At 33.5% G+C, this 25,656-nt stretch overlaps 1 protein-coding gene across 1 annotated transcript in view; it reads right to left on the bottom strand.

Annotated features, from left to right (window-relative positions):
• Positions 1-25,656, bottom strand: part of AHCTF1 (AT-hook containing transcription factor 1) — a 111,602-nt gene that overhangs the window by 20,574 nt on the left and 65,372 nt on the right. The window contains exons 17-26 of the mRNA XM_074220911.1: positions 24,322-24,486; positions 24,123-24,179; positions 20,688-20,834; positions 20,223-20,410; positions 16,794-16,938; positions 16,585-16,716; positions 15,978-16,125; positions 14,865-15,015; positions 13,885-13,992; positions 1,977-2,169 (exon numbers count right to left, since the gene is read on the bottom strand). Of these exons, the coding sequence (XP_074077012.1) occupies positions 1,977-2,169; positions 13,885-13,992; positions 14,865-15,015; positions 15,978-16,125; positions 16,585-16,716; positions 16,794-16,938; positions 20,223-20,410; positions 20,688-20,834; positions 24,123-24,179; positions 24,322-24,486 (1,434 nt within the window). The remainder of the gene's footprint in view (positions 1-1,976; positions 2,170-13,884; positions 13,993-14,864; positions 15,016-15,977; positions 16,126-16,584; positions 16,717-16,793; positions 16,939-20,222; positions 20,411-20,687; positions 20,835-24,122; positions 24,180-24,321; positions 24,487-25,656) is intronic.

Genomic DNA, 25,656 nt, shown 5'->3' with positions numbered 1-25,656 from the left:
TCCCAGCAGTATAATACAAATGCGCACTGGGGTCTTCTCTCAATCAACAAAATAGAACCTGGTCCCGCTTTGAACACTTGGAACAATTTGATAGGTTATTAATGTATAATCAAGTAAAACATTTTCATAACTGTCACATTGTGAAAGTGAACAGACTCCTCCCCCCCAGAATCTTCAAAAAAAAATAATAAAGTTGTTTTTTTAGGTTTTTGCAAGGCAAATGGGGTTAAGTAGCTTGCTCAAGGACACACAGCTAGGTAATTATTAAGTGTCTGAGACCGGATTTGAACCCAGGTACTCCTGACTGCAAGGCCAGTGCTTTATCTATTATGCCACCTAGCCGGCCCTAAAGTTGTTTTTTTTTTAAAGTATGCTTCACATTGATTTCTGAAAATTTTCAACTCTTTCTCTAGGTCTAAATATCATTCTTCATCAGAAGTCCTTCAGATTAACATTACCTGTACAAAAATATTCATAGCAACTCTGTGGTGGCAAGGAATTGGAAACTGAGTGAATGTCCATCAACTGGCGAGTGGCTTAATAAACTGGTATATGGATGTGATAGAACAATATTGTTCTATTAGAAACCAGAAGGGATGGAAATTCAGGGAAGCTTGGAAGGATTTGCATGAAATGATGCTGAGCAAGATGAGCAGAAACAGAAGAACAATGTACACCCTAACAGCAACATGGGAGTGATGATCAACATTAATGGACTTGCCATATCAACAGGGCACAATCAGGAACAATTTTGGGATATCTGTCATGGAGAATGCTGTATCCTGAGAAAGAATTATGGAATTTGAACAAAGACCAAAGACTATTACTTTTCATTTTTTAAAAAAGTTATCTTATTATGTAATTCTGCTATATCTCATACTTGATGTTTCTTCCTTAGGGATATGATTTCTCTCTCATCACATTCAACTTATATCAGTGCATACCACTAGGTAAAGACCAACAAACTGCCTTCTGTGGGGGATGGGGAGGAAACAAGATTAGGGGAGAAAAAAATTGTAAAATTTTAAATAAATAAAATCTTTCTAAAATAAAAAAAGACCTTTAGATTGGGGCAGTTAGATGGTGCAGTGGCTGGAGCACTGACCCAGGAGTCAGATGGAACTGAGCTCAAATCCAAAGTCAGACAGTTAATAATAATTACTTAGCTGTGACACTTTGGGCAAGTCACTAAAGGCCACTGTCTTGCAAAAGCCAAAAAAAAGGGGGGGGGGGGAAGTCCTTCAGAGTTATCTTGGGTCATTTGAGATAAGTTAAGCCATTCACAGCTGATCCTCTAATACTATTATTTTGTACACGGAAGATTTCACTTTGTATTAGCTCTTTTCAGTCTTTCCAGGTTTTGCTGAGAAAATCCTCAATTTTTCACTTACTTAGCAATTTCAAATATTTGGAACATGGCCAAGAACCCATATTTCCCTCATTTATTCTATACTTGATTTCTCTTTTTCTCACTATGACTTGATCTTACTCTGCCCATTTTTTCAAACACTTGCATAAGTATGGACTTCCTATATCTACCATTAAAGTAAATACCCTTTCTTCCTCAAACAGTGGTGTAGGGTCACTTAAGATGGCACAGCTAGATGGCACAGTGGATAGAGCACTGGCCCTGAAGTCAGAGGGACCTAAGTTCAAATCTGACCTTAGACACATAATAATTATCTTGCTGTGTGCCTTTGGGCAAATCACTTAACCCCATTGCCTTGCAAAAAAAAAAAAAAAGGTTAAGAATCCTTCCCCCAAATCTGTATCCCAATTCACATTACTGAAAAGCATACTTCCTAAAAAGCAGGGTCAGTGCTTTGCACATCTGATCTTAAGAAACATTTGAATGAACCATTGATATAATTGTGAAGTATTTACAATCTGATCTAGCATTTGAAGGAGCAGGATTTTTTACTTTTCTTTTGGTGGACTTTCAAGATGCAGCGTTAAATATGTAGTTTTCAACTCACCTTCACCACAAGAGGAGTTTCAAGCAAATTTAATTCAGTTGCTCTTGGAATGTTCTCGGGTAACCCTGTTAATTGCGATGTTGATGGCATTGAATTAGATTCTATGTATGCCACAGCTCTTGCTGGAGTGAGCTTATTATATTCTAAATTAGGAGAGTGCTGAGGAATAGGACGAACGACCAAATCCAATAGTCTATATAAATAAAGAGATATAAAATGAAAACTCAAGTTATTCTTTGTTAAAAAATTAGCAAATATCAATACAACTATTTAAATAAATTTAATGTCATAATTCTAGATACTAATTCCAAGTTTCCACCACCATTCCTGGTCCATTCAGTCTTCTTCAGCATCTCTCTTACATGGAATCCATTAATGTACACTTTTCCTCTAGTTCAGTTTTTTCACTTTGCATTATTACTTAAGTATCTTTCTCTTTTCCTCCAATAAGTCTTTACTGCACTATAATTCTATTCCATTAAATAATTTAAATGACTAATCATTTAGGCTGTTTTCTCCTTTTTTTCTAACCCCCTCAAAAAAATAGATTTTTATCTTCTTTTTTAGTAGCACACTAAGTATTTTCCTAACAATGGAATTATACTACAAGATTACTTTCCAAAAAGATCCTATCTTATTAGTTCTTAACTCCATCATCAATGAATGACTGAATCTATTTCTATACTAACCTGTTTCAACTACTTTTATTTCCCTCAATTTGAGGCCTAGTCATTAATACCTCAGAGGCGTAACTTTTTCTTTTAAGATTTTTTTCAAGGCAATGGGGTTAAGTGGCTTGCCCAAGGCCACACAGCTAGGTAATTATTAAGTGTCTGAGGTCGGATTTGAACCCTGTACTCCTGACTCCAAGCTGGTGCTCTATTCACTGCACCACCTAGCTGCCCTCAAAAGTGCAACTTTAATGAATCCCTCTACTCAATTTCTTTGATTGAGGCTGAACATCTTAGATAATATTAATTTGTTTATTCCTAAAAAAATTGTTCAAATCCTCTTTTCCTTAATCCTTATTCAACAATTTATCAAACACTAAACTTTTTATGTATTTGATGGAATATAAGATACTGCCATTTCATTCCTTCATTCCTTCATTCCATTAACCTGTTTCTCTGTTTTTTGACAAGTTTCAAATAGTTTGAAAGATAGTCAATGTCTATTAAGGTAATTTATAAAAGTATTTTAAAAACCACCAAACTACTTTCCTCAGATTTCTCATTTTGATTCATAATCTTTATGCCCTCTTAATTCAACATCCACATACCCCATTATGATTTTTAATAAATTCAGTGAAGAAAATCTTTGGTAATCTGAATGATATGAATTAAATTTGTAATTATAATTTTCACTATTTTAATCCTGAATATATCTTGTAGGAATATAGCATCTTTCAGGCAAATGTCTGTGAGGAACAGAGAAGTCTTTGAAAAAGGTTGGAAATTCCCTTCTCATCATCTCTGATCAAGGATTTCCTTAATATATGTGTAGATCACTCAAGGAAAGCTGTTGTTTGCCTTATAACAATTTATCAATGTTTTCAAGATTTTCACCAGCATCATGAATTTTCTCATAAGAAAAAGAAATTATACTTATTTTAATTATGAGGAAGACTTTCTTAAACTTGAACAATTAGAAAATATTCTAGTCTTATCTAAGTTCTGAGTCTGTCTGTCTTTCTGTCTTTCTGTCTGTCTTCCTTCCTTCCTTTCTTTCACAAGGCAATGGTGTTAAGTGGCTTGCCCAAGGCCACACAGCTAGGTAATTATTAAGTGTCTGAGGCTGGATTTGAACTCAGGTACTCCTGACTCCAAGGCCAGTGCTCTAACCACTGTGCCATCTACCCGCCCCCGAGTCATTATTTCTGAAAAAACATTAGGAATTTATTTCCAACTTGCTTCCTAAAACACTATTAAATAGCATGTCATTTTAAAAAGCTGTTAAAAAATAATACAATGAATTCAGAAGTGGTCTCATTTCATTAAAAGGCATCATAACAGTTTTATAAAAGAAGTCTTAAATCCCCTTTTTTTACCATGAAAATACGTTTAAAAGATCATTTGGGAAGCAATAGTAAATTATAAAGCATTACAAAAGACTTGGAGATTGAAAAATATCTAAGCTTCTTAATAACTTTGATTAAATTATTCAAATTGTTATACATATAATTTAGATTTAAGATATCAAACAATTTAAGATGAGAAACTCCAGGAAAGGAAAGAATACAAAAAATACAGCACAAATAAAATAAAACATTTTCAGAATAACCAATCTTTAGAAATTGACTAATCTAAATTATCATGTAAAATTATCCAGGAATGCTAAAAACTAGATTTGCACTCTCACTTCTAAACACTTAACAAATGCATATGTGTTACATATAATTATCAGACTATCTCCCATTAAAAATTATTTCAAGACATTCCATAAAAATATGAATTGCTTTGATATGAAACAGTATGTCAAATATTAAAACTAGCACATTAAAATTTGTAATTACATAGACCCAAATTTGCATTTATGACTGTTGAGATTATTTATCCATTATCACCTCTAAACAAGATATTATTCCCACTAGTGATATAAATGATTTAACACTTATGCTAAAAAGTAATTTCTTTAATCCTTCATGAATCAAAAATTATAGGATCATAGATTTAGACAAGTTCTATTCAAACTTCAATTTGTAAATGAGAAAACTGAGGCTCAGAGGGGGTAACTAACTTGTCCTAGGTCACACAGGTAAGTGAAAAAGGATCTGAAATCAGGTACTTTGAAATCCAGTGTTTATTCCATTATGTGAAAATTCAACTGAAAGAAAAATTCAAATGGATGACAATTTGGAAAATTGTAATTTATAAGGAGATGGAAAAACTACTAAGACATAATTGAATATCTAAAAAGCAGACAGAAAAAACTAGGGGGGGACTTAATTGAATGGCTATTATGTGTTATATTAAAACATTCCCAAATACCATAATACTTTATATTTCTTTTACTGTCAAAAATAGCTCATCTGAGCAAATGTTATATGCTTAATACTTAGTGATAAGTCATTAAAGATTCTCTTTTCTCTGGATTGTGTCACTGTCCTTTTCCAAATCACATTTCAACATAATCTGAAAACTAGAACAATATATATTCAAGTTACAGCTGATAAAATAAGCCTCTATTTGTTGACAACCACAAAAAAACATTTTCAAAAGAAGCATTTTTGAAACTATATCAGTGAAATTATTTAAATTTTGTACCCATTTTCTTCCTCTTCCCTCCCCTCAAAAAAACTAAAATGTGTAAAAGTAAATTGAATTATTCTGGTACAACAGAAAATATTTGACAAAATAGATCTTTCAACCATAAATATTCATTTTCTCATATTTATGGTTGAAAGATCTATGCAAGAAAAGAGGTGAAATTATCCTGAGATATATATATATGAGTAACAGAGATCACAGAATCTAAAGTATCACAGATGGAAGGGGACATTACTGACTATGCAGCTTAATTCATAACTGAAAAAGAACTCAACATTCCCAGTAAATGGTCAAAGAGTATTCTTGTTAAAGCCTTTCAAAGAAGGGGAAACCTTCTCTTGGGAAAGTCAATTCCTCTTTTGGGCAGTTTGAAAGATTTTCCTTAAATCAATCCTGTTGCCTCTCTGCAATTTCTTCTCTGAATTTTTATTTATTGTTTAAAGGACAAGTCTATGTAAGTCAAACTATATTCCCCCTACCAAATTTTCTCCAGATAAAACCTTCTAGTTCCTTTAAAGTTGGGGTTTATTAACATGGGATTGATTGGTGAACAACTATTTAAAAAGTATTTTATAATTTAACTTCCTTTGTAATCCTACATTATTTTATGCATTTAAAAACTATCAAGTTATAAATTTAAACAAACTTATTTTGAGATGGGGGTCCAAAGGCTTCATCTGTGAAAAGTGTATAACACACAGATATTATAAACTCTTCCTTTTACTGATCCTGAAGACCTGGAATTCCATGAAGAGAGTGCTGCTGTTATTTGTTATTTTACTATTTGGAATGGTTGTCTTTCCATAATTCAATCCAATAAACATTTAGAAGTTATTCTCAATGGAGAATAAAAAATGGTTCAGTGGCAATTCTCATGTGGCGAGGAACTGTGAATTTATCAAATTTTTAAAAATCACTGATAATTATTTAAATTACCAGGAAAATTATAAAAATTCTTATTTCAACATCTGCCAATAAACTTTCTAAATAACTGTATAACATTCTTTTAATTGTCCTTATGATATTCTTGTCCAATGACTAGTTTTAGTGAATGACAAAAATATTAATATTTTCCCCTCAGCGTAATTATAACTTTCAAAAAATACATACTGGATAAAAATAGCTTCCTGACACTGCCTTTAAAGTATGACATATCTTGTGTTATTTTAAAAAGTTTATTAGTTCTGAGTTATTTTCATCTTATCCATGGGGGCAACATTTCATTTTTTAGTTTCATAAGACAGTCTATAATGACAAAATATCAATAGAAAACCATTAGTTTGCAGTAGGCTTCATTACTTCAACTAATATATTATTTTGTGAATTCAGCAAAAATTATAAATTTCAATTTTGAAAAGACTCTGATTAAAAATTTTTTACTCATTGGAATACCTAACAAATTATGCTTTAGGTTTGCAAAACTGCACGCCATATAACAATGTTATTTATAGAACTAAACAACAAATAAATGTATCCTAATTAAAAGTCCTAGAACCTCGAAGGAAAAACAAATTATTTTTTGACAGGATGGGGCAAAATATATTATAAAGTAGTCAATAGCTAAACTATTTGGTAATGAATAAAAAAAGTACAAATAGCATCATAGGATGATCTTCAATACATATAAGATAAGCAGGACTCCAAAAACTGATTAGGATCAGCACCACAATAAGCTAAAAATGTAGGTGACCTAAGGCCCAAATGTGGCTAAAGAAAAAATTGAAAATGTCTGCCTCAAGGATCAGGGTCTTCTTCATTTCCTCTTTTAAATCAACATAGGAGGGTTTCTGAACCCTGACCTCAGAGGAGCAGTTCAATGGCTGGAGATAAATTTAGGATGCCAGAGTGAGATAAGGCAGCTGAGTGTTGCATTGTGGACCTAAAGTCAGGGCCTAACCTCATCTTCCTGAGTTCAAATCAGACCTCAGGTTAGCTGTGTGACCCTGAGCATGTTGGCCTCAGTTCCTCATCTATAAAACAAAATGGAAGGAAATGGCAAGCCACTCCAGTGTGTTTGTCAAGAAAATCCCAATAAGATAACAAATAATCAGACATGAGTAAATCCACTGAACAAAAAAGAAGGTAGACAAAAAGACAGATATACTTAGACACAAAGAGTCTCTCCAAAAAATACTAGGCTTAATGGTCTATTTTTACATAGGGCAAGAGAGAGGGGGTAAGAAGACACAGGCAATAAGCAGCAATCAGCAGTTGAAATGAAAACTAAAGAACATCTATCATTTAAGGAAAATTATTGATGCTCTAGGTAACTCTTGAGAAATTGTTGCAGAGAAGGGATCAACATGCCCTGGTAAGAAAATTTCCTCTTACCACTGGAAAGGAAATTGGTCAACCTGAAATTTCCTATACCAATGAAATCACAAGTTCAATTTCATGTCCCCAGTCACAAAGAATCATTCCCCCCCAAAAAAATGATCTGAGTGCATGAACAGTTGTTGAAAGAGATAGAAAATGTTTAACTATTGAAATACAATAATAAATGCAAAATAAAAATATACAGGTGACACATATCAAAATGATAGAATGATATAAGACTAGAATACTGGAAATTATACAAGTCATTCAAGCATTCACACTTAGCAATCCCATGACCTTGTAGAGACCTCAAAGAGATTTGAAGACAGAAATTATATATATATATATATACCAAAATGAAGAGAATCAGGGTGAAGTAGTAAAAAAAGAGTTAGTTTAGAAATAGGAATTCCCACTTTCAAGTCCTGTTTCAAACAAATTACAGGAATTGTTGTTCTGTATTAGTGGAGTTTACCACATTTCCATAAGTGAAATCACAGGTCATGAAACAATGAGAACAAAATATTCTTAACAGACTTTCTGAAAGAAAAGTTAGACATCTATCGATTGGACAAACTGTAAATATGAGTAAATGGAATATAAATTGTGTTTTGAGAAATAAGAAAAAATAGGAGAAATGTGGGGAAACCATTTTCTAATGTAGTAAATCAAGAAAAGAAAACTATACACAAAATTAGTAACTTTAAAAGTTGAAAATGTTATAGAACAAAGACTTGTTCACAGAAGGAACTCTAGGATCAACCTCAGAAACTTACCATTCAGGGATGGATCTATTGGTAGATCTCAGCTCCCCAGGCTGACCGTCAAAGTAGATATAGTCTCTAACTCAAAACATTCAGTTTTAAGCCAATCAGTTGATAATATTTATCTGTGCCATTTCTATATCTTAGAAATACATTGTTTCTTATTGCAGCACTGATTCACACCAGATTTTCATCAATACTACACATTGGGAATATAAAATCTTTTATTTTGGAAATTATTAGTTTTTGTTAGTTGATTAAATTCTCTTTTAAAAAAGCTTCTTGCTGGGAATTTCAAAACTTGTTATTTTTTATTTTAATCTCTAAGGTATTGTACTCTCAAAAGACAATGGAGTTGCTTTTCTACCTTCCTCCCTCTTTAAATGGTGGTAGAATGAGATAGGAAAGTCTGAACCAATATTTAGCATTATATTATTTTGTTATCAATCTTATAAATCATATAATATTTATCTTACAAGCAACCATGCTACAATAAGTAGCAATTGAAAAATGTTTGCAAATAATGATAAGTTATTAATTTTTCTTTTTAAGGTTTGGTATATCCCTTGTCTCTGCTTTTGAGTATGTTTAGGGATGGCTTTTTTTTTCTGATTCAATTTTATATGTTAATAGAAAATGACTAGAATTCACTTTTCCATACACAGAACTGGAACACAGTGTGCTCATTAAAAAAAAAAGGAATAGGGGTGGCTAGGTGGTGCATTGGATAAAACACTGGCCCTGTAGTCAGGAGTACATGGGTTCAAATCCAGTCTCAGACACTTGATAATTAACTAGCTGTGTGGCCTTGGGCAAGCCACTTAACTCCATTTGCCTTGCAAAAAACCTAAAAAAAAGAAAGGAATTCTTATTCCCAAAGATCATATGTTAACTTGCTTTGTCCAAATATGAGTCCATTCTAAATAATGTTGTTACTTGAGTAATTAGAAGCAAAGACTGCTCTGCCCCGCCCCCCCATCACTTTCAGTCACTTAAAAATGAAGAAAATTTTTCTGAAAGTTTTCTGAATTGTTTTTTTTTTTTTGTTTTGGAGGTTTGTTTTTTTTTTGCAAGGCAAATGGAGTTAAGTGGCTTGCCCAAGGCCACACAGCTAGGTAATTAGTAAGTGTCTCAGGGCAAATTTGAACTCAGGTAGTAACTCCTGACTCCAGGGCTGGTGCTCTATCTGCTGGGCCACCTAGCCTCTCCAGTTTTCTGAATTCTGAAAAGCACTTCAAAGGAATCTACCTTTTTAAGGATCTACATGCTATCAAATGAATGTTGTGTTTTTATAGGAAATTTCAAATTAAAAAGCTCACAACTAAAGATATTAAGTTAAAAATAGCAAAAACTAAGGAGAGTTACATAAAATGGGACTTTTTAATTTGGCAGTGGTCTGACAAAATCTTTTGAGCAAAGAAAGTCTGGAAACCAAAGTAAAACACTGAATTAACTCAAACTGGTTCACAAATACATCTATAAAAAAACTTGACTATTGCCAAATGGAAGCAAATAACTGTAAATGTGAAAGGTAGCTTAAAAAAAAATGGTTCTTTTCATGGGAAAATAAATGGATGCCAGTAATAATACAAATTACTTCCACTTAAAAAATTACCTTCTTATGGAGCTCATTAAAGGAAACAACTTAACTAAACCTAAAAAAAGAAAAAATAAAATCAATCTTTGAAAGTTTGGCTATATATATGCATGCACATGTAAGTGCATTTTATAAAAGGAATACTCAATATACATTATTCAATTTATGGTGTATATTTAAAGTTCAAATAACTATTTCTGTTGTTCAGAAAGCTGAATACATTACAAATTTAGATGACAACATTTTTAGAAAATTCTTGAAGACTGAAACAAAGATATTTTTGAGATCTTGGGGAATAATTAGCAGAAAAGATGAGAGATATTCATCATACAATAAAATAAGGTCTTCCTAAGTACAAATTAATGAATCATAAAATCTCTAAAGAGAGATCTCAAAGTGGACAGATAAATCCAAACATAAACAAAATTCCCTTTAAAATATACCTAATATCATCCAATATCTATCTGAAAATCTCCAGCGAGAAAGGAAATATAATATCCTAAAATATCCTTGTCAATTTGCTTACTGAATGCTCAAAATATTTTGAAGAAAAGCAAAGTCCTCTTTCCCAGGAAATCCCTTAAAGTACAGCTATATTCCCAACTAAGTCATTTCTCCAGACTAAAACAATTTACTTTCTTAAATCAGTTCTCACATAAAACATTATATCAAGGTTGCTCACCAAATGGGCCATACCTTCTGGATACACTATTGCTTATTAGTGTTTACTCTACAATCTCAAAATCAGAACTGAACAAAACATTCCAAAATGGTCTGACCAGGGCAGAATATAACCCATCTTATACTTCTGTTCTAGCTTTCAAGATCCTTTTAGAATTTGACTATCATCCAATGTAACGTTCTCTCTCCTGGTTATGTAGCTTCTATATCAGTATAGTAGAGGATTAAGCATAGATACACGGGACACTTTAGAACAGGCTTCCTTTCAAGTTGACAAGGAATGACTATAGTAACTACTATATAAAGCCAACCAATGAGATCATTTTAATCTGTATTCTGTCATCCAATATGTACTATATTTTTGTTTGTAAATTTTTATGTCATTGATTAAAGATGTGCAATAGCACAAGGCCCAGCTTAGATTCCTCAAGTACTCCAAGAAAGGCTTATCAATTTGATGAGGAACTATTAATAACTCATCTGCACAACTGACCAGTTTAATTGCCTTTAATTTTATTTTTCTGTTTTTCCCACAAAAAAAGAGTAAGAAATTGTTAAATGCTTTGCTAAATTGAAGGAAAACTAGAGCATACCACATTTTCTTGATTTTCTTGAAAAAATTCAAGACTAATAAGATGAATAATAAGATGAATGTTTTTTTCTGATGTTATTCCTGCATGTCTTTATATTGAAAAAGTTTTGCAAGGATGTGAATTCAAGCATAGTGACCTACATTTTACTGAAGCCACTTGTTCTTTTTGAAAACTGTAACATTTTCTCTTTCAGCAGTTCCTGTACCACCTCTCCCATTCTTCATGAACTTTCTAAAGACACTGACTGAGCACTCACAATCACAAACTATTTCAATACCTTGTTTGGTGTCAGAAAAGTGGTATAGTAGTATATTCCTTGATCAGGAAACTCATAAGGGACTCAGTGATCATATATCAGGTAAGGGATGTTATAAGAATTTCATGCACAAATCAGAGGAGATCAGTGGTGTGAAACATAAATGGAGGCCACTAAACCATACCTAAGGATATCCATGGGCTGTGTATTGACCTGGAAAGCCACACATTTACATATTTTTTAAATAAAAATATCATAACATTAAAATTGGATAGGAATATCTTATTTATTTTTGTATTTTAGTCTGGTTCAGGTTGATCTCAGGAATGTTAGGGATCACATATGACATCTTTGAATAAGATGACTCTTAAAAACTTTCCAACTTTCAACTTTAGTGATTCAAGAAAGCTGTTTCTTTCCTTATCTTTAACCCTATCAACTCTTTTTGGCATTTTCTACTCTTTACAAAAGAAAGGTCATTCTATTTGGGGAAGAAAATAAAAGTAATTCTGCCTTCTCTACATATAAATTATTATTGTCTAAATGCCTCTTAGCAAAGATCTTTTTCCTGGTTTTTTCTCTGTACAGTTTAAAAAAATATCTTTTTTGTTATTGTTTCCTTGTGAGTCTTAACTGACAATATACACTGAAGTTATATTATATATTGAGTTATTGATTACTCAAAGGATTTTTGTGCATTGGCCAGAAATCAAACCAGGGAATCCCACGTGGAATTCTAACACTTATAGTAGAGCATTCCAAGCTCGTATTGTTCTCATCAGCCACAGTAGGACACACTGTAATTTGTCTCAAATATAGTGATGTCATTCTGGTCTTTGATTACAAAGACAAGAATCACAACTAACCAATCACTCAAAGGTTATCAAATTATTTTTAAGAATTTGTTGGGGGGTGGCTAGATGGATAGAGCACCGGCCCTGGAGTCAGGAGTACCTGAGTTCAAATCCGGCCTCAGACACTTATTACCTAGCTGTGTGGCCTTGGACAAAGCCACTTAACCCCATTGCCTTACAAAAAACTAAAAAAGAATTTGTTGGACCAATTCACATCTCAGTTAAAAGGTTTTTATAATTCCTCCAAACACCTTTGAGTATTCTGAGCTTTTCTTTTCCACTTTTGGGGGTAGACATATATGAAACTTCAAAAAAGGTTTTTAATATGATTTACATTCATTATTTGTGCTTGGAAACATTTTTATATGGTCAAATTTGTATTTATTCTTTTGAAAGTTACTTGTTCATATCCTTTTGTAAATCAAATAGGAAATAGTTTTTCAGCTTTTATATGCTTCAATTTCTTATATGTAGGAATTTTTTTTATTAGTCATCTTATGTAAAGATTTCCCTCCACTAGATAATCTTTTTAAGTTGATATTGTGAAAAAAACCTTATGAAATTAAAATAGTCCATTTTATCTTAAAGTCAACTTTACTTGTTTAAGAAGTAGTCTTGTAAACTCACAAAAATCTGCTGCTTTCTATTCTCTACTTAATTTCCGCTATTATTAACCCTTCCAAAAGGATAATAAAAAAAGAACATTTTGAACTTAACTAACTTTTGCCAGAGCACAAAGAAAACACGTTCTATATGCGCATCATTATTTTTTGTTTTGTTTTGTTTTGCAAGGCAATGGGATTAAATGACTTGCCCAAGGTTACAGAGATAGGTAATTAAGTTCTGAGGTCACATTTGAACTCAGATTCTCCTGACTCAAGGGTCCACTGTGCAACCTAGTGGCCCTCCATCATTTTTTTCGAAACAAGATCCTCAGTTATGGCTACTTGTTGGTGGCCAACATCCCTGTAAAAAACCCTCTTTAACCTTAATAGTATGGAATAACCACACCTAGCTTTGCCCTTAATCTTTCAATCCTAATTTGATACAATTTTAGGTCTTCTTCAAAATTCCAAAAATTTTCAACCACCCTACTTCATGATGGCCACTTCTCTAATTCCCCTATTGACAGAAATCGAATTGTTTGATGTAAAGCTTCAACCTTTCAAATTTCATGAGATAATATATATTCAGCTATTGAAAATTTTCTAAATTTATAATCTTTACAATATAATGCTACTAACAATGAAATTTCAAAATTCTGAGTTTATTGCACAGTTAAGAAAAACTTCAATAGGAATGTAGAACTACAACTTTAACAAAATAGAACAAATCTGAAAACTTTTCTGTTTATAAAAACAGAAGCATACTAATAACCCATAAACAATTGAATTCATATTAAATATTTCCTAGTCCCCTATAATGTGTAACATTTAAAAAATGTTTAAAAAGAAAAAAAAGAAAAAACACAACTGTATAATCAAATGACATTTATAAGTTAAATTAAGCTACCTAAAAGCAAAATTGAAACCATTATATAATTTTCCCTTTTGCATTTTGAATTAAAAATGAAAGTCTTACCTGGAAATTTTTTCTGATGCTTTTGTAATTGGTGTTCCAACAAATGCATCAGGCAATTCTGTATCTGGGAGAGAGTATACTACAGGAGAAGGTTCTTCAATTTTAGGGCTATATTAAAAAAAAAGAAAACTTAACATCTCAATCTTAACTATATGCAAGACTAAATTTAGGAAATTATACTGCTACAAGATTAGAATTTTCTTATTTAATATTCCTAGTTTAAGGGAAAATCTTAATCCTACAATCTATGAAAAATGTAAAATATAATCATACTCCAAATGGACCTATGATTCTGTTGCAATGGGTTGTCCTCTCACCAATGCAAATCAAAAGCCCTCTAACTTGGGTCAAGAATTAATAAGATTTCATCAACCCAATAAGCCAAATCAAATTTAACACTAAGAAAATTAATATTAGACTCACTCTGGGAAGGGATTAATTCATTCTCTGTATTTGTATACCCAGCACAGTAACTGCCACAAAATAAGGGACTTTACTGTATACTTGTTAATTGACTGACTGAAGTAAAAATGTGCTGAATTTTAAATTATAAGAACCTGAGGGTCAAAGCTAAGATCTGCTACTTATGCTGGATATGACAATGGACAAGTTATTTAATTTTGTTCTCAATTTTCACTTTTGTTCAACAAAGACAGTAGATAAATGATGGGCTTTAAGTGGCTTACCCAAGGCCACACAAGCTAGGTAATTATAGGTAATTATTAAGTGCCTGAGGCCAGATTTGAACTCGGGTACTCCTGACTCCAGGGCTTGTGCTCTATCCACTCACCACCTAGCTGTCTTGATAAATCACATTCATAATAAGTTACTTAATTAAATTAAAGTACTTAATAAGTACTTTAGCATAAGTATAAGTAATTATGAAGAAGTAATGGAGATGCAATGTGGACTAGAATAGGGAACTAGCCTTGGAGTCAATTGCATAATTACATGAAGCACAGAAAAACAAATATACTTACCTACTATAAGGGGATAAGTTGTTTTTCAGTTCATTCCCAACCCAAACCTCTCCAATTTTTGATAACACATTACTGATAAAGGCTGCTCTTGTTAGTATAGTTCCTGCTGTAGTTTGTTTTGTAACAGTAGATAGTGGCTTGGGTCTAGAAACTGAAAAGAGGATTAAAAATTGAAAAAAGATCTAAGAAATAACTTTTGTGTGCTGAGGAAACTGAGGCAGACTGAAATTAACTTGGCCAGGAAGCATTAAGTGTCTGAGGCCAAATGTGAACTTAGGTCTTCAATTCTCTATTTTTTGCTTTATCTAGTTAATTCCCTTTTTATTAGAGAAAAGTTAATAAATGACACAGGAAGTTTATTAAAATACATAAGAGGCAACATGCAGAATGGAGAAACTGGAAATTAGAAAAGTTAGGAAAAGATCTAGGTAAGCAGTAAACTTGTTTGCTCAATTATAAAATGCACATACACAAACAAGTCAGGGCTACCTGTGGCCCAAATAAGATGGTGAATAAGTGTTCTGCTATTCAAAGGTTAATTATTATTGTTAGAAGATAGTGAATAATTGTTTTGGCTATCTACTATAGATTAAACATAAAGACTAAAACAGACAAAAAATAAAGTTCAAGAAATCTTAATATTCTAACAGTAAAATTTTGAATGGGAGGGTTTTTTTTTAAGGCAATAGGGTTAAGTGGTTTGCCTGAGGCAACACAGGTAATTATTAAGTGTCTGAGGCTGGATTTGAACTCAGGTACTCCTGAGTGTTCTATCCACTGCACCACCTAGCCGCCCCTACTTTATATATATATATTTTTTAGGTTTTTTTTTGAAAGGCAAATGGGGTTAAGTGACTTGCCCAAGGCCACACAGCTAGGTAATTATTAAGTGTCTGAGACCAGATTTGAACCCAGGTACTTCTGATTCCAGGGCTGGTGCTTTATCCACTGCACCACCTAGCCTCCCCTACTTTCTTTCATCAGCCTTTTCTGAAGCTGGTGTGAAGGAAGTAAAAACTTTCTAGATGTTAAATTTGAACAATTTATTTATAAATCAGGTCAATCATAAATTTGGAATTACAAGGTTAAGTCAAGAAACAAATGAAAGCTTACCTTCTCGCAAAACTGAAGATGATAAATGATAGGGTTTAGCTCGTTCCATAGCTAACTTTCGCTGTACCCTAGGAAGTATCTTTCCATACTGATCAAGTATGGAATTTCTAGCAACTGATCTCTCCCTCAAACGAGGGTCACGATCATTCTGTTGAGAAAACAAAATGACACATGCACAAATATGCAAAAATCAATCCCGAAAAATCTACAAAGACCTTACCTTAATATATAAAGGTATTTAACATCTTATGAGCTAGAAATATTTACAATCTTCCTTATGCACCCTTCCTCTAGACAAAATATTCTGAACTAAACTCAAATGTTCTATATCTTTACTAATACACACCAGTAAAAACACTATATATCTGCAGTTTCTTATTTTTTCGATAATGAAGTAAAATAAAGTAATACAGGCAAAAAGTCCCCAGTTATCTGAAAACAACTAATATCCCAGCAGAATAGATTAATCTTCAAACTTAACTAGGGTGAGATTTTTTTTCCTACTTAAAAACATTGATGATTTAGATTTCTCATGTGAATTTTAAAACTGAGGAAACTCAACCTTTCTTCATTATCTTGCTTCTTCTAATAGAAAGTTAAATCTTACCATGAAATTAACCTTCAGAGATTGATTCAGTTGCAATGCAGGTATATAATTGGCACGTTGTAAATGATGAACTAAAAGTAATTCATGATTCTGAATACCAGCATTGGACTGCAAAAATTTCACTAAACACTCCTAAGAGAAATAAAATGGATTAGTCACCCATCAAACAAAATTCAAATTTTGAAAACTTTATTATGATGAAAACCTACTTGTTCAGTGTCTGTGAATGGTAATTTCAGCAAATCTTCCATTAAGCCCATTTCCTGGCAGGCTTCATACATGTGTTTAAGTAATTCCTCTACATTTAACCTGTTCGAATGTTGCCGCAAGAGACTCCAAGCCTCAACCATACACCTGCAATTAATAATTGACAGTTTCATTATTCTATGACAAAATTCTCCAAAGAGTTTAGAAACTCCATACTTTGAGAAGTTAATATTTTCATACAACAGCTTACAAAATTCTTTCCATTTCTGTCATATTACAGTGTGTTAAAAGTGTGAGATTCAGCAATACAGATTAAAGTCCTATGAGTTAGTTCAAAGGAGTCTGACGTGTTTAAAATCTTTCCCCCAAAATCTCCTAAACTTCCTGATTTCTATCAAAGGCATCAAAATTATTTTAGCCCTCCAGACTTTGGCATTATTTTCAACTTTTTATTCTCCCTTCACTATATGTATTCAATCAACTGCCAAATCTTATCATTTCTACCTACACAATTCTTGGATTTGACTCCTTTTCCCCACAGACAATTTAAAATCATACCCTTTTCCTGGACTATTCCTAGAATAGCCACTCCTCCTCTCAAATCTCTACCCCCCTTCAATCTATTTACTACAGAGCTGCCAATTTATACTAATTAAAATTAAATATAAACTCTGATCACTTCAATCTCTTCCTCAATAAATTCCAATGACTCTCTATTGTCCCTAGGAAAAGTAATAAACTCCCTTGGCTTTTATAGGTCCTTCCTTCATAACCTAGCCCAATCTATTTTTTTCAGGCTCATTATATGTTACTCCTTTTCGTGCACACTATGCTCTATCACTTGTTATGTCAATCTCTGAAGTTTGTGCTATACCACTGTCTGTGTCTATTCTGCCTGAAATTAACACAAAGCATCTTCTATGCAAAGATTTTCCTGATCTAGTTTGCCTTTATTAAACTAGATTAATGTAAAAAAAATCAATCATACTCATCCCTGAATTTCTAAAAGTTACTCATATAAATACTATTATTATTTTTGTACAGTAGTAATCAACAACTAGAAATACTAAGCAACTGACACTATAGTGAACCCAGTTACACATAAAAAGGCTGTGCCAATGAAAAGATGTTTACATGAAACTATCAGACAAGACTATTAATAGCATCAAAATATAAACAGACATAAAGAATCTAAGTACTGCAACACCTTCATTATCTGATCATGCAAAGATTGCTTTTTGGTTTTGATATTTTTTTTTAAAGCAATTTTAGGGGCAAGTGGCTGGTGCAGTGAATAAAGTACTAACTCTGGAGTTAGGAGGACCTGAGTCCAAATCCAAAGCTCAATGAGGGTGGCTAGGTGACACAGTGGATAGAGCACCAGCCCTGGAGTCAGGAGGACATGAGTTCAAATCTGGCCTCAGACACTTCATAATTACCTAGCTGTGTGGCCTTAGGCAAGTCACTTAACCCATTTACCTTGGAAAAACAAACCAAAAAAACCCAATTATAACCAATAAAGTAAAATAATGCCAAAGAGAAATTATGAAACAAATCATAGTGGTGATAAAGAGTTATGGTATAAGAAGTAAAGAAACTAATTAAACTGAATGTCCACTGTACAATGAAACTAACTGAAACCTTAGAGTTGAAAAGGACCTTAACAAAGAAGTGTCTGACTCTTTGTGACCCCATTTGGGGATTTCTCGGCAAAGAATTCTGGAGTGATTTGCCATTTCTGTCTCTAGCTCATTTTATAGATGAAGAAATTGAGGTAAATGTGGTTAAGTGACTTACCCAGCGTCACAGATCTAATGTCTGAGGACAGGTGCTCCTGACTCAAAGCCTGGAGCCCATTTATATTATCCACCTCACCTCTTTGCTTCTCTAAATAAATAGGCAATCTTTATTGGTGATTGACAGGCATAACCATGATCAAATAAATTCTATTTATAAATGTCGATGGTTTCTAGCATGGGATGAATCTGTGTTAGTTGACCAAAACAACTTGAACCATACTTCCTTGTACAAATACCTGATATCTTCTACTATTGTCTAATGTTTCTTTTTCATAAAAGAATAGAGTGCAAAAAATACATCCCTTTTTATGCAATGTAACCTGACAGTCTTTCTATAAAATTAGTTATTGTATCAAAGGCAGATTCTAAGTTGATTTTTAGCCTTCAATAAAAAAATCTTCACTCAGTGTCCTTTGATAGTTCAGCATTATCCAAAACATCCTTTTTATTTATTTATTTTATTAAAAATAATCTCATAAGAATCAAAAAACAAAATAGCTTTCTCTCACTTCTCTTAAAAGTAAAAGAATAACCTATTCCATTAAGTTTTCTATAATCCCAGAGCTTTAAAAAAATTTCCCTCTAATGTGATCTTCATTATGTTTTATTATTTTTCCCAATTACATCCAAAGGTAGTTTCAACATTCATTCTTTTACAAGCTGTAATTTGATCCTTAAAGCACTTTGATGTATTTAACATAGCTTAACCTCTCTTGTAATACTCCTAGAGGGGGAATAAAAAGTATCTAATTTAATTAACTCTGTGGTCCCAACAATGGAATAATTCGCTTATTTATTTATTTTTTTGTTTGTTTGTTTATTTACTAAGTTTAGCAAATGGGGGGGTTTAGGATACTGTTTATAAACACCACTCTGCAATAATAGGAATACCAGCCATTTTTAAGTGTTATTTAGCTTGCACTAAATGTTCCTGTTGTGAAATTCAAAGTTGTCTATTTATATTTTGCTGATTGAGGGTAGCAAATAATTGAGGAATTTTTAGATCCTATAATAAATATTAAGCAAGTTTATATACTAGAAAGACAATAGAATCTCCAGGCCATGGGTATAGGGTGAAGTAACTAAAAGTGAACAATGTGAACTAAGGCTTAGGTCAGCAATTTTTCAGAAGTGGTGTGCCAGTTACTGTGAAATGACACTAAGTTCTGACCCTAGAAAATAAAACAAGATGGAATAGAATTATTTCATTTCAAAGATAAAGGCAAAAACAACCATACCAAGCCATCAAAAATCAAGCCAAACAACTATTGTCTAAATAAAACTCTTAAGTTCAGGCTATTTCTAGATTCTTATTCCTATTTCAATTAGTTTTCAAATCTCTGCCATTAACCAGATTTTGTTAAAAGCTTTATGGAATATTCCAAGATAGTTTCTCCTTGAGTCAATAATGCTCCTGGTTTACCCATTTCACAAGTTAATGTTTGTGAAATATGAACTAATTTTACTATCAAATTAAGCAAAATATAAATAGAAAACTTTAAATTTCACAATAGGAACACTTAATGCAGGCTAAATAACACAGAAATTATTTTTCAATTATACAGGCTCCTTCTCCCTTCTGATTAGCAAGTTGTGATCTAGTTCTAAATGAAAAATACTTTTGTTACTTACCTATTAAAAAGCAAAACAGTGAGGTGAAGCATAACCTCATCGCTGCTTGACACAGATGGTTTCATTGTTTGAATGTATCTAAGGGCCAGTCTATGTTCACCTTGGCACATGAAGGCCTGAATAATCTTTGTATGTTGCCATGTCATAGATGTTATTGTAGCTGGATGAAACAAGAGGTCCAAAGCACTCTAAGAAAAGGACATAGAAAACTTATTAATTTAAAATATTCAAGATTATCAAGGGTCATTAACTCAAAACAAATATTATGGCAATAAAAACTAATGCAAGTAGTTCAAGCCAAAATGGTCTAAAACCCAATAGAAATGTCACATTAATTTTTCATGATATTGAAAATGATATTTTCAAATTAAATATGATAGTAAATATCTGCCTTTTTAGTGATTATATCTAATTTTCCTGACATTTAAGCTCAGGGAACCTAAATAAAGAAAATGATATACTTACCTCATAGTCATTATGATCTATAAGCCAGAAACCTTGAATAAGCTTAACCAGACCCCAAGGGATTGCAAAGGCAGTTGGAAATGATTCAACTGAAGTATCTGTTTTATTTGGAAAAGAATATATGATATCAAGCAGCAAATAAATTGTCTTGAAATCTTTATTAAGGCCAAAAACATAAAAATGGAAATTTCCTATATGTCCTTGGTGTGGCTATTATAAGAAAGCAATTATCACATAGGCTTGGAAGGGAAACACTTTTTAAGAAAGTATTTTTAATGTTTTGGAGACCCACCATAGCTAGATCTAAGGTTAATAACTGATTTTCTTTATAGCGTAAGAATGCGGCTATTATCTTTCTCTACTCTTTCCCAGCAATAAAGAGTAGTAAAATAGAGGAGCTGAAGTAAAATATAACATAGGGTCTTTCTGATGTTAGGTGGTTTAAGAAATGTTAATAAAGAGAAATATGTATATGTCAAATTTTGTTACTCCTGTCAAGCAAGGCTTACTAAATTTAAAGACTTTTCTTACTAGGCTAACAGTATAAAAAAAAAAACAAAAACAAAAACAGGTTATTGAAGTCATTTTGACTTACTCTTTCCTGTTAAAAAATGTGTTAACAGAGGCAGCTAGGTGGCACTGTGAACAGAGCACCAGTCATGGAGTCTGGAAGACCTGAATTCAAATTTGACCTCAGACAATAATTACCTGTGTGACCTTGGGTAAATCAGTTAACCTCACTGACTTGCAAAAAAAAAAAAAAGAAAAGAAAAAAAAAGACAAAGATAACAAGGCGGGGTGAAGGCAAGAATCCCTGGAAACTCATTCCCCCCAAAACTCCAAAAGCAGTGAAATTATGACTCCAGCAAAAATTAAGAAGGGCAGAACCCACTGAAAGATTGATTGATATAATTTCCCAGTCCAAGACAACTTAGAAGTTCAGCAGGAAGGATCTGTTTCCCTGGGATTGGGGTGCTGGAAAGAGCTGGAGCATAGCCACAGTGCGGTTGGGCTAACCAGCTTCAGCCTGTGGGGCCCCTGGTTCCGTGGTAGGGGGGTGGTTTCCAGACCTCATGGCTCAGAGATCAACAGAGATAGCTTGAAGGGGCAGTGAGAGAACTGCCACAGAGTGAGTGCAGAGCCCTGACCTCAGAGCATCCCTGCACTGAGAACCTGCAGCAGGCATCAGCAAAGGCAGTCAGCACTTCCAGAGCTGCCAGCCCTCAGATGTTAATGGGGTCGGGGGGGATTGCAGAGGTCTCTCTGCTCTCCCTGAGAGAGGCCTCTACTACATGCCCACACTCAGATCCAGATCACAGTCTGGGCCCCCATACCACCATAGCCAAACAGGGACCATCCTCGCAGCTCCAGGGCAGAGGGGAAGGTCATCCACATACCAAAGCACTGGTAAGAGACCAGTCAGTGTCTCTCACAAGACCTTGGAGGAATTAAGGTCCCTGTGGGCTGTTCCAACCTCCTGCCCCCCCAAAGGCTTGGAAGTGCAGCAAATCAATCATAGGCTGAGGAAATGAGCAAACAAAAGAAAAAGAAGTGACCATAGAAAATTACTGAATCAAAATACACACTCAGAAGATGACAAAGTCAATGCTTTTATATTGAAAGGCTCCAAGAGAAATAGAAAATGGGTTCAGACAATGCAAAAGCTCAAAAGACTTTGAAAAACAATTGAGGGAAGTAGAAGAAAAATTGGGAGGAGAAATGAGAGTGATGTAAATAAATCATGAAAATCAAGTCAGCAACTTGGTGAAAGAAATATAAAAAATACTGAAGAAAATAACATGTTAAAAACCAGTTAGGCTAAATGGAAAAAAGCAACACAAAAAAAGGCAAATGAAGAGAAGAATGCCTTAAAAAGCAGAATTAGCCAGCTGGAAATCATTCAAATGTAGAACTAAAGGAAGCTGACAACTTTGTGAGAAATCAAGAAACAATAAAACAATACTAAAAGAACCAAAAATTAGAGATGTGAAATATCTCATTGGAATAGCAACTGACCTTGAAAACAGATCCAGGAGAATTTTTAAATTATAGGGCTACCTGAAAAGTCATGACCAGGAAAAAGAGCCTAGATTTCATTTTTCAAGAAATAATACAGCAAAATTGCCCTGAGATTCTAGAAGCAGAGGGTAAAATAGAAATTGGAGGAAATTGGTGAATTCCTGAAAGGAATCCCAAAAGAAAAACTACCAGGAATATTATAGTCAAATTCCCAAACTCCCAAGACAAAGAGAAAATACTAAAACCTGCCAGAAACAAACAATTCAACTATCATGGCACTATAGTCAGGATTACATAGATTTGGCAGAGTCCACATTAAGGGCTCGTAGGACTTGGAATATGATATTCCAGAAGGCAAAAAATCTGGCTTACAACTGAGAATCAACTACCTAGCAAAACTAAACATCTTATATCACGGGAAAAGACAGACTTTCAATGAAACGGGCCGTTCAAACTTTCCTATTGAAATGATCAGAGCCGAACAAAAAGTTTGATCTTCAAGTACAGGACTAAGGTGAAACATAGAGGGGGTGAACAAGCAGGACTAATTATGAGAAACTTAATGATGTTGAAATGTTTGTATGCCTGCATGGAAAGAAGATATTGATAACTCATATGAACCTTCTCATTTTTAAGAGCAGTTAGGAGCATATATAGACAAGGAGTGAGTTGAATATAATGTATAGTATAAAGATGTCAATGGGTGATAAGGTGATAAAGGAATGTACTGAGAGGAGGGGAAAGGAGAGGAAGAGGGGGGCTAAGATATTTCAAATAAAAGGATCAAGAAAAAGCTTTTCCAATGGAGTGAAAGGGGGGGGGAGAATGAGTGAGCCTTCATTCTCATCAGAAATGGCTCAGAGAAGATATAACATACACACTCAATTGGTGTAGAAATCTACCTTACCCTAGAGAAAAAAATGAGAGGGAAAGGAATGGGATAAGAGGGAATGGGGGGAATAGGTGATAGAACAGAAGGAAGATCATGGGAGAGGGTACTCAGATACAACATTCTGAGAAGAGACACAGTGAAAGGAGAGAGAGAGAATAGAATAAATGAGAGTGGGGAAGAATAGAGTGGAGGGAAAGACAGCTAGTAATAGTGACTGTGGGAAAAGATATTGAAGTAACTTCTCTGGTGGACTTATGATAAAGAAGGCAACTCATTCCAGAGATAGAGCCGAGGGAATCTGAACAGTCTGAAGTACACTGTTTTTCTCTCTCACTATTCTTGAGGTTTCTCTGTCTTTTTTTTTGGGGGGGGGTATGTTTACTTTCATAAGATTATTGTAATAATATAAAATAAACAAAAAGAGGCAAAAAAATTTACAATAAAAAATGTTAACTTCATGTTGGATGCCATGCTTAAGACACAGTTGGTTTTCTATAAAATTAAATAATCTTTTAAAAGGATACAATGGCATGCTTATTTGTTTCATCAATGTTTTCCAGAAGATATACATCAAGAAGTGCCTAAAAAATAAAGGGGAAAAGTTTGTTATCTCTCCCAGCTACAAATGCTTTCTTTTTCTTCTCTGTCCTAGGCACAGGACATTTATCCTCATTATCACAAGCTCTGCTCTATTAAGCACTTAAAAAATACTGCAAAACTTACATGTAGGCTAACAGGAGGATATTTTCCTGTGCCTCCTTCATCCCGTTGCCACAACTTCTCAATTCGATCCCCTAACTGGGAAAGCATTCCATCAATCATCAAACAGTCAGAATTCCACTTCCCTCTGAAATAAGGATAACATGAAAGATTGTTAGTTATCATAGTCTTTAATCAAATGATTAACATATAGCTATATGGTTATTAACTATACTGAGATTGGGAAACAGATTTAAATATAGGTTCCAGAATTTTCCAACAATTCAAGCTGTAGGAACCCTATGGGGAAAAAAGTAATTGCAAGTAATACTTAAAACCAGATACCATTATAATAAATTTTAATCAGTTCCCTTTAATAGAGAAATTTGCTGAAAAGATTTTTCTGTCCATTTACCAGTTTCTAATTTGAGCTGAAGGAGTTTGTTTGTGAAGTTAACTACCTAATTTAACGTTTTTGACCAGGAAATCTTCTATCCATAGATGTAAATTTATTGCATGGTCTATGTGTGTTTGTTTGTGTGTTTGTTTGTGTGTGTGTGTGTGTGTGTGTGTGTGTGTGTGTGTGTGTATCATAATTTATTATAAGCTTCTTTTTAACACAGCAATTGAATTACTCTTTTGTGTCACTTCTATATCCATTTGGAGATTTTGTTGGTATACAATGAGATGTTGGTCATTATCTAGTTTCTGCCAAAGGGTTTTTAAAATTTCCCAAGAATTTTTACTGAATAGAGTCTTCCCCCAATACCTTCGAGTTTACCTAGGTTTATCAAACACTATGCAACTGAGCTCATTTGCTTCTCAATATTATGTATTTATTCTATTCCAATATTTTACCACTTTGTAATAAATTTTCAGATTTGGCATTAGGTCCCTTCATCGCTTGAAATATTTTCTTCAGATTTAATTCAAATAATATTTACTGTGACTAAGAGATATCAGGCTCTGTGCTAAGGGACACAAAAAAGGAACTACATGTCCTCCTGGAGCTTATGATCTATTGAAAGTCAGATGAATTCCATGGCAGCTTTCTTTCTTTTTTTTTTTGCAAGGCAAATGGGGTTAAGTGGCTTGCCCAAGGCCACACAGCTAAGTAATTATTAAGTTCTGAGGCTGGATCTGAACTCAGGTACTCCTGAGTCCAGTGCCAGTGCTCTATCCACTGAGCCACTTAGCTGCCCCCTTGGGTAGCTTTCTTAAATAATCACTTGGTAGTTTGCTTGATGGCACTTAATTTAGCTATCTTAACCATAAGCAGCTAAAATTTATCCTATTATTTAGTTATGTCTTTAAATGAGAAAAATTTGCAGTTTTATTCATGTGGTTCCTGATGAGCTT

This window comes from Macrotis lagotis, chromosome 2 (genome assembly GCF_037893015.1).
Source record: "Macrotis lagotis isolate mMagLag1 chromosome 2, bilby.v1.9.chrom.fasta, whole genome shotgun sequence".
Classification (NCBI taxonomy): Eukaryota; Metazoa; Chordata; class Mammalia; order Peramelemorphia; family Peramelidae; genus Macrotis; species Macrotis lagotis.
This window is presented reverse-complemented; position numbering and strand designations above follow the sequence as displayed.